Genomic DNA, 17170 nt, shown 5'->3' on the forward strand with positions numbered 1-17170 from the left:
TATGTTTTTGTCACCAAGACAAGCCACAAAATTCTAATTCAAATTATCGTGGTTTGAACTCGGGTATAGTTGCACCAAGGATGACATCAAGCAAATTGCCAAGGATTTCTCAATGAAATCTACTACTCGTTGGTTGCCGTAAGGTCCGGACCCCATTGTCTCGTTAGAGCCGTTAGCTAACATTTTTAGTGCTCTTGTAACCAAGGAACCACTACTTCCATTGGATGGACAATGTTTGACCTTCCACATCATTAGGGCATGATTGATTCATTTTTTTTTTCGTTTTTTTTTTTTTTTGTCGAGGATAGGCCTTAGTCAAATGAGGTCGAGGACACGACCTCGGTCACCCCCATTTTTTTTCCTAGCCGAAGACACGGTCTCAGCCCCCCACTCTGCTAACACAAATGACACCGTGAATTAAAATAAACAAGTGTTTTTTTTATTTTATTTTATTCAACAAGATTGATCAAGGCAAACCATGATTGACAGTTAAACTAATCTTCTTGTCAATCTTCCACTTCTCAGCGAATTACTTGCTTTTTGGGTTGTGTGGGCTCCTACTCTAATTCCTTGTCTCCCTCCTCTGGGATATGATGGATGGTACCCCCTTTTTATCGTGCTAGATGTGGATGGCTCGAGACCTTCGCTCTTTCGTCATATATTTTTGGGTTGACCTTGTTGATGTTGTTGTTGCCTTGAGTGATTCACAAACCCATTAATGTATCCCCACTAAATTAGTTCCTCTATCTATCTCTTCAGAATGTGGCACTTATCAGTGCCGTGGCCAACCTATCTGTGGAACCGGCAGTATTTGGTTTGGTCTACCTTTGGGGAAACTTTCATGCATTCATCTAGAAATTGCAATATCCGCATTTCTTCGGCTTGATCTAAGATCACGCTAATCAGATGTGTGTGGGATTAAATGGTACAAGGAAACAAAATGATGTCCTCCTGACTCCTAAGAACTAATCCCTACTTCCCTTCTTTGATGGAGTCGAGTCCTGCACCTGGTTGGTTGGACCCATTTTCTCGGACTTTCCTCCTGACTTACCTTCCTCCTTTTCTCTTTTCTTTTTATCGCCTTCCTCTACTTTTGCATAGCGATTTTTCGTTCTCAACAAATCTTCGTAGGAGTGAGGGTGGTGAGTCTTCACCTGCCTGTGAAAATCTCCAAACCTAAGCGCCTGGATAAATACTGGGATTGTTGCCTTAGAGTCAAAGTCATACACGTTGTTGACCTCTTTTTTCCATCTGCCAATGAAATCCCTTAAGCTTTCGCAACCACACTGTGTTACGGTGCATAGGTGAGAGAAGTGTTTCATGTGTTGAATGTTGTTAGAGAAATGTGCCAAGAAGGCGAAACTTCGTACTGACCCATCTGGGATTGCGTTGAGCTAATCCTAGGCCGTCTCATCTAATGCGAACAAGAATGCCCTACACATGACCACGTATGTCGCCTACCCCAACCATCACTATAGCACGGATCAAAGGTCCCGGTGTAAGCCTTGATAGCTGGAAGTCTAAAATCCTTATAAAGGGACGCGCTCATTATACTCGGGGTAAATGGTACAACCATTATTACCTCAGGCTCCAGCGACTGCTCCTTTGTCTCCATTTTGTTTTCTAACCCATCTATTTTCCTCTATAGCCATTCCACCACTTCCTCATCCAAGTTTGGGGTTCGCTTGTGCATAGTGAACCGACAAGGAGCCGACCCTCCAAACTCATCTACCCTTTTATACCGTGGCGACCGCTCTCCATCACCCACTGTTTCAGTTTCTTGTCTTCCGTCTTAGCATGGTCCCTTGGTGGATGAACTCTCAGCCCTTCGTTGTGGCCCTAATCTCTTCGTTGTCGGGTTCTCTCTTTTCACGGGGACTTCACCTCAACTTCTTGTGCTGGTAACATGGGCATTAGACTTTACATCCCAACCACAAATTGAGCCAACGTTGTTGTTGCTTGCTGAATGGCCTTGGTAGTTGGCTGGAGGTCCATAGGCGGGATCGGTTCATCAAAACCTCCACCGCAGTTTTTGTTAAGCTGGTTTCGAAGGTTCCGCAAGTTCATAGGTCGAGATTCCATGTCTGCGTTGCCATCACGGTCCAAGTTACGGGAACTATGGGAACTATTTGATCATGGTCGTGCCATCGTCTTCTTTGTGTGATAAAAAAATATAAAATATTTAGTGAAAGTTTTTTTTAGCCGCAGCACCAATGACGATAAATAAGTTACCGGAGTATATTAGGAAATGTGAAATCAAGTAGTGAAGTTGTATTATGCTATCTAAGATCTTGACAGTTACTATTTGACCAGTCGGGTCGGGTATCCTCCAACCGACATCTAGAAGATTAATCTTTCGTCCCAACGGTCAGCACACTAAGTGGTAGGGGACTGGCCAAATGATTTGCTCCATTCATATGGGTGGGATCAAACCCCTAACCTCATGCTTAAGGGATGAGGCTGAACCACCACGCCAACCATGCCCAATTATTCTATCACTAGCATTCTATGACCAATAAAATGAAAGATATTTTACTAATTTTTTTGAATTCAAATTAAAATTCTAATGTGATTGTATTTCATTTACAACTTTTAAATTTATAAATTAAATCGGTACAAGGAATAGTATTGGCAATTTATTTTGACATTATTTTGACAAGTTGTTTTCTTTGCCGCCTCTCCTATTTTTGGAACATTTTCCCTACGGATGGTAGACTTCAAGAGCAAAGAAAGGGATTTTCTTGAGGGGAAGGAGGCTACATAGGCACATGATGATGCTTATAGGGCATTAAACATCCCTGTAACGGGTCAAAATTGAGTAGTACCATTTCATGAATCTTTATCCGTGAGACGGATTAAGTCGAACCTAGTCGAATCAATATGAAAATGTAATACTTATACTGAAAAATGAAATATGATACTAATCATGAATAAAGTGTTTGTTACTTATAAGGGAAAATGTAATACTTTTGAGGAAAAATGGTAATACTTTTAAATCAAAATGTAAAAATATTATATTTTTCTTCAAAAGTATTACATTTTCCCACATATAAGTAATAAACACTTTATTCCTTATTAATATTACACTTTTTAGTATAAGTATTAAATATTTATCTTAACCCGACCCATCTTACGAATAAAGATCGGTGAGACGATCTCACACAAATTTTTATCTCCACCAATTCAAAAATATTCAATTTGACTAGGCCTTTTTTTTTTTTTTTTGTTAAAGCCAATGAGTGAGTATATGCAAGTTTGGAAGTCTGACATTCTTTAACATATTGAACCAAAAATTCGGTAAAATATTTACTATGTCTATAACTCTATAAGGCCACATCTATACTTCTATACTATATATAAAAACAATATCCTCCTCCCAAGTTTTCCCGTCCAAAAGTAGGGTATTTTAGTAATATGGTAAATGATAAAATAATATTAATTATAGATTAGTTATCACTCAATTAAGGGAGGGATTAGACGGTTTACGATTTTAATTTGAAAGCTAAGGTCCCTTATTAGAATATATAGGGGTTGATCACTTAGATTTTGCAATCCGATTCAATCTGTGTGAGCATTCTCCGTGGCTTTTTTTTCCTCTAAAAATGGCTTGCGCAGATGTTGAGTTTAGGTGTTTCGTCGGTGGCTTGGCCTGGGCCACCACCGAACGAACCCTTGATGAGACTTTCGGTCAGCATGGCGAGATTCTCGAATCGAAAGTCTGTTGATGCCAGAGCAGTGATCGGATCCGATCCGACTTGATCTCTCAGTTACTAATATCCTCTGTTACTTGATCTACTGTTCTCTCTGTTACTTTTATGTTACTGTTATTCCTAATCGTGAAATGGTACGTTCCGTCTTCCTCTTTCGTTAAGAGTTGAAGATTGATCCAGTTTTGTTTCATCCCCTTTTATTAGAATCTATATGTGCATGTGTTAATTCGGTTGTTTTGATTCTGATTTCGGATGATTGGAAGCAGATCTGATCTGTTGTTGCCTCTTTTGTTTGTTTAGATTATCAATGATCGTGAGACTGGTAGATCCAGGGGATTTGGCTTTGTCACCTTCAAGTACGAACATTCCATGAGGGACGCCATCGAGGCTATGAATGGCCAGAGCCTAGACGGTCGTAACATTACCGTTAATGAAGCACAGTCTCGCGGAAGCGGAGGCGGAGGCGGATATTTCCGTGGTGGTCGCTGTGAGGGCGGAGGCGGAGGCGGATACGGTCGACGGGAAGGTGGTTATGGTGGAGGTTACGGTGGTGGCCGTGCCCGTGGATATGGTTGTGGCGACCGTAGCTATGGTGGCGGTGACCGTGGATATGGCGGCAACGACCGCGATTATGGTGGTGGTTATTCGAGGGGTGGTGGTGCTTCCGATGGAAGCTGGAGGAATTAAGTTGATCTTCGATTAGGCGACCATCAGTCCATCATATTAGTGGTGGTGTAGGTCTAAATTTTATAGATAGTTCATGTTTTTTATCTTCATATTTTTAGAATTATAATATATATATATATAGATTGAAAATTAAATCAAGAATTTACAAATGTAGTTCCGGTTTAGTCAATTTATAAATTTTCTACACGGTAATACTTAATTAATATTAGGTAATAACATAGCAATTAAGCGCCTGCGATATAATAATACTGAATTAATTAGTAGTTGATCGACAATAGTCTCGAACACGTAAAACATTTGTCTACTTGCACGACATGGGAATATCTATTTTTCATATTGTTCTTATTAACTACCCTTCATACATATTAATTATAATAGCAGTATTCAAAAAAAAATATTAATTATAATAGCTAAGTATAGTATGGAGGTTACCGTGTTCTTATTAATATCTATTCTTTTATTTGCTTACAGAATAACTTGTATTAAATTAGTTTGTTAATTAAATCGTTACAAGTATAACCATATTACTATCTCTTATACATGGCGATACCTAATAATTATTTTGTAATACCATATGTAAGATTACCCTACATAATTGTACATGGTAATATTTATATATACACGAATATCAACATGCTTAAAATCATCTATTAGTAAACAATTAAATCAAGAATATGAGATATTATTGGAATTGAAATAGCTAGCTAGCAATTCTCTACTTGCAATAATTATAATATCTACTAATTATATTTGGTAAGAACATACTATGGAATTTACTGCAAATTAATTATAATTGGTAAAAAATCTTAATACACGCGATTTTAAAATAGCTATGGAATTGAAATAGCTACCTAGCAGTACTCTACATATGGAGGTTACCATTCATACGTATTAATTATAATTTTGGTAAGTATTATCAAATTCATTAAAAGTTTTCTACGTGCAATAATTATAATATATATTAATTACATTTGGTAAAGAACATACTATGGAATTTACTGCAAATTAATTATAATTGGTAAAAAATGTTAATACAAACAACTTTGGTATAGCTATGGGAATATAATATCTATGGAATTGAAATAGCTACCTAGTAGTACTCTACATATGGAGGTTACCAATTTAAGGATGATTTCACGAAGATTGTCTTCACACACACACAGAGAAAAAGATTACATTCATAAAGTCATCACATATTAGTAGAAAATTAAATCAAGAATATGAGATATTATTGAAATTGAAAATTAAATCAAGGATATGAGATATTAATGAAAATGAAATAGCTAGCCAGGAGTAGTATACGTGTTTGCAGTACTTTACGTATTAATTATAATATTTTACTCTATATTCTATTCAATTAATCAATATCAATACTATATATAAAAATAAAATCCTCTTATTTCATTTTTCTTTCTAAATTTTTGTAGTCAATTTTTAATTAAATATTTTATTGGTCAAATAATTAATAACGCTTATTTGGTAAGAAAATGTAAAATGGAGATTAACTAATATCTATTAATTGGTAATATTGTTTCTATATTCACGTAACAATACTATTAATAAAACTAAAATATCCCCTCCAACTTTTCCGCACAAACTAATATTATTAATTAATTGGTAAAAAATTAATAAAAATTAATTGGTAACGAAATTTTATTTCCTTAATTTTGAGAATAATTAAACCGTTATAATTGTGAGAATAATAAAAACAAATTCTGCGTAATTTTATAAGAAAAAGAATTAATTATTATTTACACCAATAATAATAATAATTCGAATACTTATCTATACTTCTATATCTATACTGCTATTAATAAAAATAAAATAATCATTTGTGAAATTCCCGTCAAAATAAGAGTGAAGATAAAATGGAAAAGAAAATTGATTTTACTAATTGAGTGAAAATATAAAAAGCTTATAATGGAAAATGAAACGGAAATTACGCAAATTGGAAAAGGAAAAATATATTATAATTGACTGAAAATTATTTAAAAACTTAAAAAAACTAATTACAAAGTCGAGGGATGTAATATGACAAAATTAAAAGAATAAGACTAAATGTGACAATGCCACAATAGTCGATGACTAAAAGTGAAAGTTGTTCAAAGTCATGGATGTAATATGACAAAATTAAAAGAATAGAACTAAATGTGGCAATGTCACAATAGTCAAGGATTAAAAGTGGAATTTGCTCATAATAATTATTATGGTAATTAAGTTAAACATTGATTGTTGAATTTATTTTTATAATAATTATAATTATATTATTTCTCATTTTCCCCACATTTATTTTAGTAATAATATAATTTCATAAGTCATATTACTTATCAATCTTTTTAAGATAATTGTAGACAAACAAGTCATATATTATTCAATTAATTGAGTAATACTTTTGCACTAATCTTATAATCAAATAAATGTACACGTTCAATATTATAATTTTTTATAATTTTCTTTATTTTTATTATCTAAATATATAATAAAAATTTATCCGTGCATCACATGAGTAATTAAATATATAATAAAAATTTATCCGTGCATCACATGAGTAATTAGACAATTATTTGCTCTAATTCAAACAAGGAAAATATCAGAAAACATAACCAATCCAACCAATTTCATCAATTGCGCTATATAATATTCGATGTTATAATTTATATATAATTGTATATCGATCCAAATGTTCTTAAAATATTATAACAAATCTATTCCGTGCAATGCACGGGCAAAAATACTAGTTAAATATAATTATAGCCGATTCACTAATGATAAGTTTTACATTCAATAATTACCATTTTTTATTCAACCAATGACTTCCTCTGAGGGCTGTAGCCATTCTCAAGTACATTAATGAGCTCGTTAAACAAGCTTCCCATGCACAACAAGAATCTCTGATCTCTTCCCGCCACTAATCAGGGCCGGTCCAAACATTTTAGAGGCCCTGGGCAAAATTAAAAAAAATGGGCCCCTTATATGAAAAATTAAAATTTAAATGTAATAATACTAAAAAATAATAATATCAAATAACATGAAATACTATTAGAAAATTTTCAACATTTTTTAAATACAAAAGTAATCATGACAAAAAAAATTCTACGTGTTATGCAAAATCATTGATAATTGCATCAAGATTAACATTCTCTAGCATATCCTTCTCAATACACAAAATTGTCATTAACATGGCCTTGGTCATTTAAATTTTCTTTAGATTGTTTCAAATTTTCATTAAATGATTATAATTTTATGAAAAATTTATTTATAACTCCTTTTTGTGATTCTATTAGCTGTTCTACTTGTTTTTTTTTTCTTTTTTCACCATCACATAAATGCTTTTTAGGTAACTTTATATAAAACAATTTTAAAACAGCTCCACAACTACAGATTTTTTGTTCATTTCTTCTTTCACTCTCTATCCATGTAAATATAATGGATGAGACAGAACTCAATAACTCAGGGTAATTATAATTCAAAAATTATATATATATTCTAGAATTACAGAAATCGCAAAATTCATTATCCAAATAAACATTACTCATTAGAGAATTATAAATTTATAGTCCTAAATCCTTAATGCCCTATAGGTGTGTTGTGTTGCATGTGTGCAGTGTTGCATAGGAAATAAAGACAGAACAAATTACAAATAGAAGAAAACTTACAAGTTACAACGTACAATGGGGCCCAAACTAGCAAACAAATGAACAATGGTTGATTAATCGAATTGGAAAAAAAAATATTGAAGAAGACGAATGGGTTAGTCGAATTGGAAAAAAAAATATTGAAGAAGACGAATGGGTTAGTCGGTTAGGGTGTCGATTCTAATAGATAAAAGATAATTAGGTGTCCTCGACTCCCCGTGTCGATTCTATTTCTAAATTATTTAATTAAGCGTCGATTCTCAGCTTCCTGCAGTCCTTATCTATTCTTAATTTTTTGTTTTCTAATATAATTATAACATTAATTTTTTATTTTTTTAATATAATTATAACATTAATATAACACTATAATAGATATATGTATACATATACATATATATGGATGGGCCCCTTTTATCATGGGACCTGGGCGCTTGCCCATCCCGCCCGTGCTCAGGACCGGCCCTGCCACTGATTCCTTCAATTCCAGCACATGATGTGCGGCGGTGCGGCTGTGTGGCAGTGAGGCGGCGACGCTGTGCGGCGGAGAGAAGAAGAAGAAAGAATGTGGATAGCGGCGTTGGTTGCGGTGGTGCGGCGGAGAGAAGAGAAGAAGATGGAGACTAACTACGATGATGGGTTTATGTTTTGGCGATGGGTTTATGTTTTTTGAAATAAACCCTGCGATGTCGATTATTACAATTAATCGACGTCGTAGGATAATTAATTTTTTTTTATTTATGTTCGATGATATGACGTCGGTTAGTCAAAACACCGATGTCGTATCAAGTCAGATTTTTTAAAAAGAATTCTTATTAAAACGACTGCGTTTAACATTAAAACAAATTTAATCATATACGAAGTCGATTTTATGTCTAACCGACGTCGTACATGATAAAAAAAATCTTTTAAAAAAATTCATACGACGTCGAATATTTGAATAACTGACGTCGTATATCGTTCTCGTTATTATTATTATTTTTATTAGTGATTTACAATGTTGGTTAATAATTTAAAAAAAAAACAACAACAACAACATTATTAAATGGTTTTTTAAATATTTTATAAATTTATTGGACTTTTAACGTCAATTTTTTTTATAAACAATTGACGTTATATATGTTATTTCTGTAGTAGTGACAATGTATCACTCAAATAGCACAAATTCTTGTAAGCGGTGCAAATTGTACGTAGAATAAATATCCTTTCACTTATGAGGAAGAGGAGCCAATTTTAACTCTCTAAACCAGTAAGAGATGACCACTTCTTATAAAGATACAAAGCGAACCGTAAATCATTAGTGAGAAAAAAATGAGACATTACATTAAATACCAAAATGATTGCACCTTTTATATATCCTCCCCCACTCATTATTGCTTTGTTGTGATACTAGACCTCTTTGAGCATTATACCCTTAATGCCCCGGCCCTAGATTGATTCAACTAGTCAATTATCATTCAAGAAATATTTAAAACCTCTGGTGCAACTATGTCCACGAAAGTAAGAAAATAAAATAAAAATAAAAATAAGGGAGGGGAGGAAGAATTATATCATAAATCAGGTCCATTGCATTGTGGATCCTGATAAAAAATGACATTCAAATTATTTATCTGCAGTTAATAGATATGTTTATAAATAAATTGAATGCATATAATATATATATATATATATATATATATATATATATATATATATATATATATATATGGATGAGTTCAAGTGAAAAAAAAGTTGTAGGTGAAACGTGCAGTTGTATCTTAGCCATTCCTCAATTCATCTTTAAAAAAAAATTGTCACATACGATCCACAACAATGTGCACTAGAAGGCATAACAATATGCATTGAAAGGTAAAAAAAAAAATGCACACTGGAGGCACAAAGATGTGAAATAATTATTGAAAAATTAAATTTAATATAGGATCTTCAACACAAATCATAAACAACCATAAATAATATGCAAGCAAACAATATTCAACTCAAATTAGTATTTAGTGATCAAGATTAATTGATCTTTTAAAAAAATTCGTCATCTACAATTTTTTAAAAAAATGCTCTGGAAGGCACAACAATGTGCACGGTTGTCTTTCAAAAATTGTCAACCAAATACTAAATATGATTTTGATTTTATTTCTGGTGTGAAAATCCATGACCCAAACATAACCTTTATCTTTCTCTTTTCACTTCTTTGACCAACTTGACTGAAACTGTTTTAAATATCATTATAAATTATACTACAAATTCCTAATTTTACTACTCAAAAATAAGAATTAAATTTAAAATTAAAAGAAATTAATGCCTAAGATTTTGCCACATCATAAAGTGGTTAATTTGTAAAATTGTATGTGGCTAAATTAGAGATAATTAGCATTTTTAAATCATTATTCTTTCTAGCCATGATAAGTAACACCGAAATTAGCAGCATTATTGAAAACTTTTAAACATTTGTGTGTGACTATGCGAGTCTTAGCATTGATGCTTAACTAAACGATAGCAAAAAAAAAAAAAAAAAAAGTCTTTGCTTCGAGAGTCTTCTTCTATAGTACACCTATTAGTCTTCTTCTACCAAAAAAATATTTTCACCGACTAGCAAGCGAAATTCAATTTCATCACCACCACACAAAATAAAGAAAAATGAATTAAAGAACAAGAAATCAGTGAAAATAGATCGAAGTACGAAATTTATTAAAGAATGACAGATCAATTACCCCAAAACAAAGGCAACAATATTATAAACGTTTTTGGTTTGAGATCATTTGCTCAGTCGTTATACTGTGGACTATGGGTTATGGTTGATAATACAGTTGTGTTGAAATACTGTAGTTGTGTTGAAAGGGAACTGCAGTTGCGTGGAACAGAGACTGTGTCATCCATCTGGAACTGTAGTTGTGTTGAACTGATACTGCAGTTGTGTTGAAAGGATACTGCAGTTGTGTTGAAAGGGAACTGCAGTTGCACGGAACACAGGCCGTATCATCCATCTGGAACTGTAGTTGTGTTGAACGGATATTGCAGTTGTGTTGAAAAGATACTGCAGTTGAACGGATGAATGGCCTCTGTTCCGTGCAACTGCAGTTTCCTTTCAACACAACTGCAGTATCTTTTTAACACAACTGTAGTATCCATTCAACACAACTGCAGTTGCATCATGGACCATGGTCTACAATATAATTTGCGTCATTTGCTGGGCAAATTATACCATGGACCAGAGCATGGTAGATCTTGATCTAAAAATAACTTTTAGATTCTGTATTTGTAATTAACACAATCTCCTATTGCAATTAACCATTTATGTACTTGTAGCTATTATATTATGTATTACCAATTATCAAGTTATTTACAAAAACTATTAAATATAGGTATAAAATGCACTTATAGAAATTACAGAAATTTATGCAATATGAACCTGTTCCTGACATAACAATTACATTTCGTGTAAACCATTAGACCAAGTCAAATCAAAGTATTAAATCTGGGTAGCTTGGAAAACCACGAACTCAACTACCGGCAACGTCGTGGCCCGACACTCCATTAATGAGCTGTGACTATACGTACTAATGTGAACACCTTCACTTCCCCTATAAATACACCCAACATTTCCTCACTTTTTTTCATCCTTCAACTATCAAATCTTACATAAAGCGTTTTAAGAAATGGGTTCAAAGGTTCTTCTCCTCCTCGGCCTCTCTTTGGCCGTGTTTCTCATGATTGCTTCCGAGGTTACAGCCAGGGAATTGGCTGAGACTACTACTTCATTTGATCGTAAGTTTATATATAATCATAGCTCATATATATACACTCCAACTTAAACTTTATATATAATGACACATCCAAACTTTATATTATGTTCTTGATTATTAGTAATAATTAATTTTACTATGCATTCATATATATAATTTAAACTGCCTTTATACTCATACTGACAACTTTATATTTAGATTCAGGGCAGAATCAAAAATTTTTGTTCAGTGGACAAGATTTGATTCATAGACGTTTTGTAATAAAAACTATCAACCAACTAAACTACTTCACCTTTCAATAATTCTTATATATTATAATACATTATTTATATATGTATATTAATATATATATATATATATATATATATATATATACTCCCTTTGTTTATTTTATCTGTCTTACTTACTATTCATTGGCCAAACCAACTCTTTTTTCTTTATTTATTTTCTTTATCATTTTTTACTTGTTTTTAAATTTTATTTTTTGTGTGTAATATTACTTTTCGTGTAGTTCCTAAATATACAAATTTTTTATATTAATACTAAACTTCATATTATGAAAAATTGATTTAAAAATAAGTTCACCCAAACCTTATTAACAATCAGATACATAAAATGGGACGGAGTGAGTAAATATAATGGAGGTGGGAAGAGTGCTCATCCCTCCCACTGGATTCGCCTCTAGGTTTAATATTATTCAAGTTGTGAAACTGAATATTATATATATATATATATATATATATATATATATATATATATATATATATATATATAATTGTTTAGCTAATCGTACGCATCTATATATATACTGGTGGTACAGCGACGAAAGCTGAGAAGGCAAATGGGGTTGCCGGAGATGACAAGCACTACGGTGATGGGTACGGCGGCTACGGGCACGGCGGTGGCGGCTACGGGCACGGCGGCGGCGGCTACGGGCACGGCGGCGGCGGCTACGGCCACGGTGGCGGCGGCTATGGCCACGGCGGTGGCGGCTATGGGCACGGCGGTGGTGGCGGGTATGGTCACGGTGGTCACGGCGGTGGAGGGTGCAGATACGGTTGCTGCGGCCACGGCTACTATGGAGGGTGCCAAAGGTGCTGCTCATACAAGGGGGAGAAGGTCGTGGATGAAGCAAAGCCCTAAGCATGCACAAAAGCTTGAATTTCCATTGTTTACGCTGGATGTACTATACTACTTGCATGCATATGAAAAAGCTCTAGAAATTTGGCAACTAATTTAATCTGTAATAATATTGTATTGAAGTAGCACTTCCAGTTACTTCTCTGCAACATCTTTATGATAAATAAAAGAATTGGTTGTCATACAATTGGTTCTCTTAATTTCTTTCTTCTTTATTTTCCTCACTTGCATTTATTTCTTCCCTGTCTTGTCAAATGGGAAGTCACAAATTCAAATACAGTGGGACATAATTTTTTGTGCTTCAATAAATTAAAAAACATGCATAGACAAATACTGCATTGTATCACTGTGATACTACTACTAAAAATAATAATAATAATAATAATAATAATAATAATAATGAGAAGGTGCCATGTCGTCATATTGAAAATAGTAATAAAGAAGATACTAGTACTCCTTCAATAAGTAGCTATCATGTTACTCAAGAAGAGTAGAAGACTAAAAGAAACTTAAATTTAGGATGTTAAGAAATGGTATGGTTATACAGTCTATTAGTCTATTATATATATTTCTTACAAAGATGATACTTTTTGTTCATTTTGTAACCGTCTTGCAATAATAAATGATAACTCTACAGTGAATACGCCACACCATTGGATGTGACAATTATGCCATGTGTCAAGATTCACCTTGTATGGTAGATTGTGATTCAAAATGACATTTAAATTATGTGTCTACAATTAATAACTTATGTATCTATAAATAAATTGAAAAATATAATATGTTAACTACAAACTCATAATATACTAACTTCAGACAAATAATATGTAATATTCATCTAGTTAACATATTATGTGTTTGTAGTTAACATATTATATGTCTATATATGTAATTAACATATTATATGTGTTCAATGTATTTACAAATATAAAATTTATAAAATTTGTTAACTGCAGACACATAATATATATATTAACTACATGCACATAATTTTTAAATCAGAATCCACAATGCAAGGTGTACCATGATCTATGGTATAATAATTGATTAAATGCTAAGAGTAGGCAAATTATGCTGTGGACCCAGGTCCACCTTGCAAGGTGGACTTAGGTCCAATACGACACCGTTTCACTATTTTTTTTAAAAAAAAAATTACTAAAAATATAGTCCTGAAATGTGTGAATGTGGAGGTTTCAAATTGTGAATATGGAGTATAGAATTTGTGAATGTAGAGTTATGAATGTGTGAATCTGTAGTAGAATTAACATAGTTCTAGCAGCCCGGCCTGAAATGTGTGAATGTGGAGTATAGAATTTGTGAATGTAGAGTTATGAATGTGTGAATCTGTAGTAGAGTTAACAGAGTTCTAGCAACTTGTAGCCCTGTAATGTGTGAATGTGGAGTTCCCAAGTTGTGAACAAGGATTATAGGACGTGTGAATATAGAGTTTTGAATGAGTGAATGCATAACAGTGGTATTATAGTTACTAAACATATAGCCCTGTAATGTGTGAATGTGGAGTTTTCGAATTGTGAATATGGAGTATAGGGTCTGTGAATGTAGAGCTTGTGTTCTGTTGCGATGAGGAGCCGTTAACGCCGTTAATTTCTTTTATTTTTAAAAATAAAACTATGAAACGGCATCGTATTGGACCCAGGTCCACCTTGCAAAGGGGACCTGGGTCCACGGCATAACAACGGCTAAGAGTATAATTTGTCCACGTACAATCTATTACTCAGAAAAAATTTGAATTGTCCGTGTAGGCTGCCAAGAGCCCAAGAGTATAACTCACAATAGCGAAGACGGGACAACAGCCAAATAATAATGATAATAATCTAATTCTAGAGATGCCTACGCACCTACAATATAATCTCCTCAAAAACTCTGCCATGTTCCAGGTCTCACAGCCGACCATATTTCATTTAGTACGTACCAAAAAGTAATTACTACTCCGTAATAGTTATGAATGTTAGTTAGCCGGCCTCTTATATTGCTTAGAATATCATTGGTGAGTAATTAATTGTGTTTAACCTAACTATGGGTTCCTTTGCACTTCCATTATATTCCATCAATTAGTCTACCCATCAATTGTGCTCAACCTAACTATGGGTTCCTTTGCACTTTCATTGCATCAATTAGGCTCATCAACGATTTAAGATAATTGGGTATCATGCACCGCGAATGTATAGTATATCAACATACGTCTATCTTAATTTAACATATTGGCGGTAATAATGCGTTACCGGATATTATTTTAGTATTATTGAGTATTTGAGTACAATATTGAGTGCAGTGCTCAGTGTACAAAATGAGTTGAGTGTTGTTTTGTCTAGTAAGAAGTGTCGTGTCTCTACTTTGCGTTGTGAGTCCTTTTATTCCCTTCAGCTCAGTAATGGAGCATTAAGGCTGCTGAACGTTGGTCATCAATGCTATCAATGCTGAGGAGCTGAACGTTGAGGAGCTGAACGTTGGTCATCAATGCTGTCAATGCTGAGGAGCTAAACGTTGGTCATCAATGCTGAGGAGTTGGACCGTTGCGCATTGATGCTGAGGAGTGAGGTGTCTTGGGTAGTTTGACCGGCAACTGTCTTGACACAGTCTTGCCAATGGTTTCGGGTCGGGTGCTGCTCGCCTGATTACTCTGTCACATATGTTTAATTTTGTAATATAGTGATCAATATGATCTTTCTTCTTCTACATGTGCTTCATACAAACCCCTAACACATATTGTTGAAAATTTTAGCATAAAAAGGACATTTTAAGGGTTCTTTTGTCGTACAAATATTAGTGAGGTTCACTTTCGATTTGAGTAGGCTATTCAAAGTAGATTCGGATTCTCCTAGGTGAATTTGTTAGGAACGTGGAGTCTCTCCGAAAGCGGAGGCATCTCGGCTCTTAGATTGGAGGGCACCGCGTCAGGCTGGAACGTGAGTCTCGTATAATAAACATGTGGCTTGGTAGAAATAAGAAAACACTTGATCACACTCTTCAATTCAGGCATGTAAAGCGCACTATTCTAAAAGCTTCTGATATCTGATCCCCTACTAAACAACAAGGGTAATCAAACCAAAACTTTTGATGTACAAGAAGATGTCAAATTTATCATGTTGCTTTTATGAGAAATTCACCAAGGGAGTAACTTGAGATTTATAGTATGTAAAAATTCTTTCATAAACTCTGCAATAGCTTAGTCAAGAATCATATATCCTAACAACATATGAAAATTCAATTATATATATACATCATCAAATATCCTCTCATCTGTCCTCTTAAAAAGGATGAACCTAATAAGACTCAGTTATAAGAAACATGAGACTGGATTATGAGAATTCTAAAAACTTTTGAAACTTCAATTCCATTAATGAGTCTCATGTTCCTTATACGAGACTCGTGTTCATCCTTCATTGCTTTGATTTTTTAGAAGACATAGAGGGGATGTTTGATGATGGTTTACGAGGATAGAGTAATCGACCTTGGAGAATTTTTCATAAAAGCAATATGAGAAATTTGACATCTTGTGTATCTCAAAAGTTATGGTTTGATTACCCTTGTTGCTTTGTAAGGGAAATTAGAAATTTTTAAGATAGTGTATTTCACACATTTGAAGACAGTGATCAAGCTAAGAGTTACATTATTGTACTAAGACTTAAGTTTCTTATACAAGACCTTGGTTCCTAACAAGTCGTACGAGGATTATTGAAATGTTTCTGGAGTTGAAAAACCTTGAATTAGGAGGTTGGGACATTGGAAATAATGCTGCAAAAATGATTTTGATATAAGAATGGGAATAAGATGTTAATTTCCTATTTTGCGTACCCTTCCAATAATAGAGGGTTATTAGATTTTCCGTTAGGTTGAAATGGAAACCTAACGTCATGGACCAAACGCACCACTTCGCTCCTAATTGAGAGGTAAAAAATGAATACAATCATAACTAAGAAACTGAATTGTCAATATGGGTATAACTCAAGGACTAAATATGTCATTTTTCATTAAGGGTGCGTTTGGAAACACGAAAAATGATTTCTGTAAATCATTTTCCGGGTTTCCAGTGTTTGGCAACAACGAAAATTTAAAGTCAATGGAAAATAGCTAACATTTTCACGAAAATGACTTCTACTTTTTTTGGGCAAGTCTTTTTCCGTTTGCAGCAATGGAGCAACCAATCACCCCGCCGTCATCGCCGCCTCCACCACCACCCCCACCGTCGTCACCGCCACCACCACCACCCCCCCACCCACTCTCACCCCCATCACCCACCCAC

At 33.9% G+C, this 17170-nt stretch overlaps 2 protein-coding genes across 3 annotated transcripts in view; both read left to right on the plus strand.

The window, feature by feature from the left end:
• Positions 1-3602: 3602 nt before the first annotated feature.
• On the plus strand, positions 3603-4538 carry LOC116017310 (glycine-rich RNA-binding protein-like). The gene is made up of 2 exons (XM_031257869.1): positions 3603-3716; positions 4011-4538. The coding sequence occupies exons 1-2, from the start codon at positions 3603-3605 to the stop codon at positions 4395-4397; spliced, it is 501 nt and encodes a 166-aa protein (XP_031113729.1). The 3' UTR covers positions 4398-4538.
• A 7082-nt stretch (positions 4539-11620) lies between these two features.
• Positions 11621-17170, plus strand: part of LOC116017311 (cold and drought-regulated protein CORA-like) — a 30016-nt gene continuing 24466 nt past the window's right edge. Inside the window, exons 1-2 of one of the 2 annotated variants that reach the window (XM_031257870.1) lie at positions 11630-11788; positions 12587-13093. In XM_031257870.1, coding sequence (XP_031113730.1) covers positions 11680-11788; positions 12587-12909 — 432 coding nt within the window. In that variant the 5' untranslated portion in view covers positions 11630-11679 and the 3' untranslated portion in view covers positions 12910-13093. Of the gene's footprint in view, positions 11789-12586; positions 13094-17170 lie in introns of those variants that run through there. The other variant, XM_031257871.1, reaches the window with a different exon arrangement.

This window comes from Ipomoea triloba, chromosome 4, assembly GCF_003576645.1.
Source record: "Ipomoea triloba cultivar NCNSP0323 chromosome 4, ASM357664v1".
NCBI lineage: Eukaryota > Viridiplantae > Streptophyta > Magnoliopsida > Solanales > Convolvulaceae > Ipomoea > Ipomoea triloba.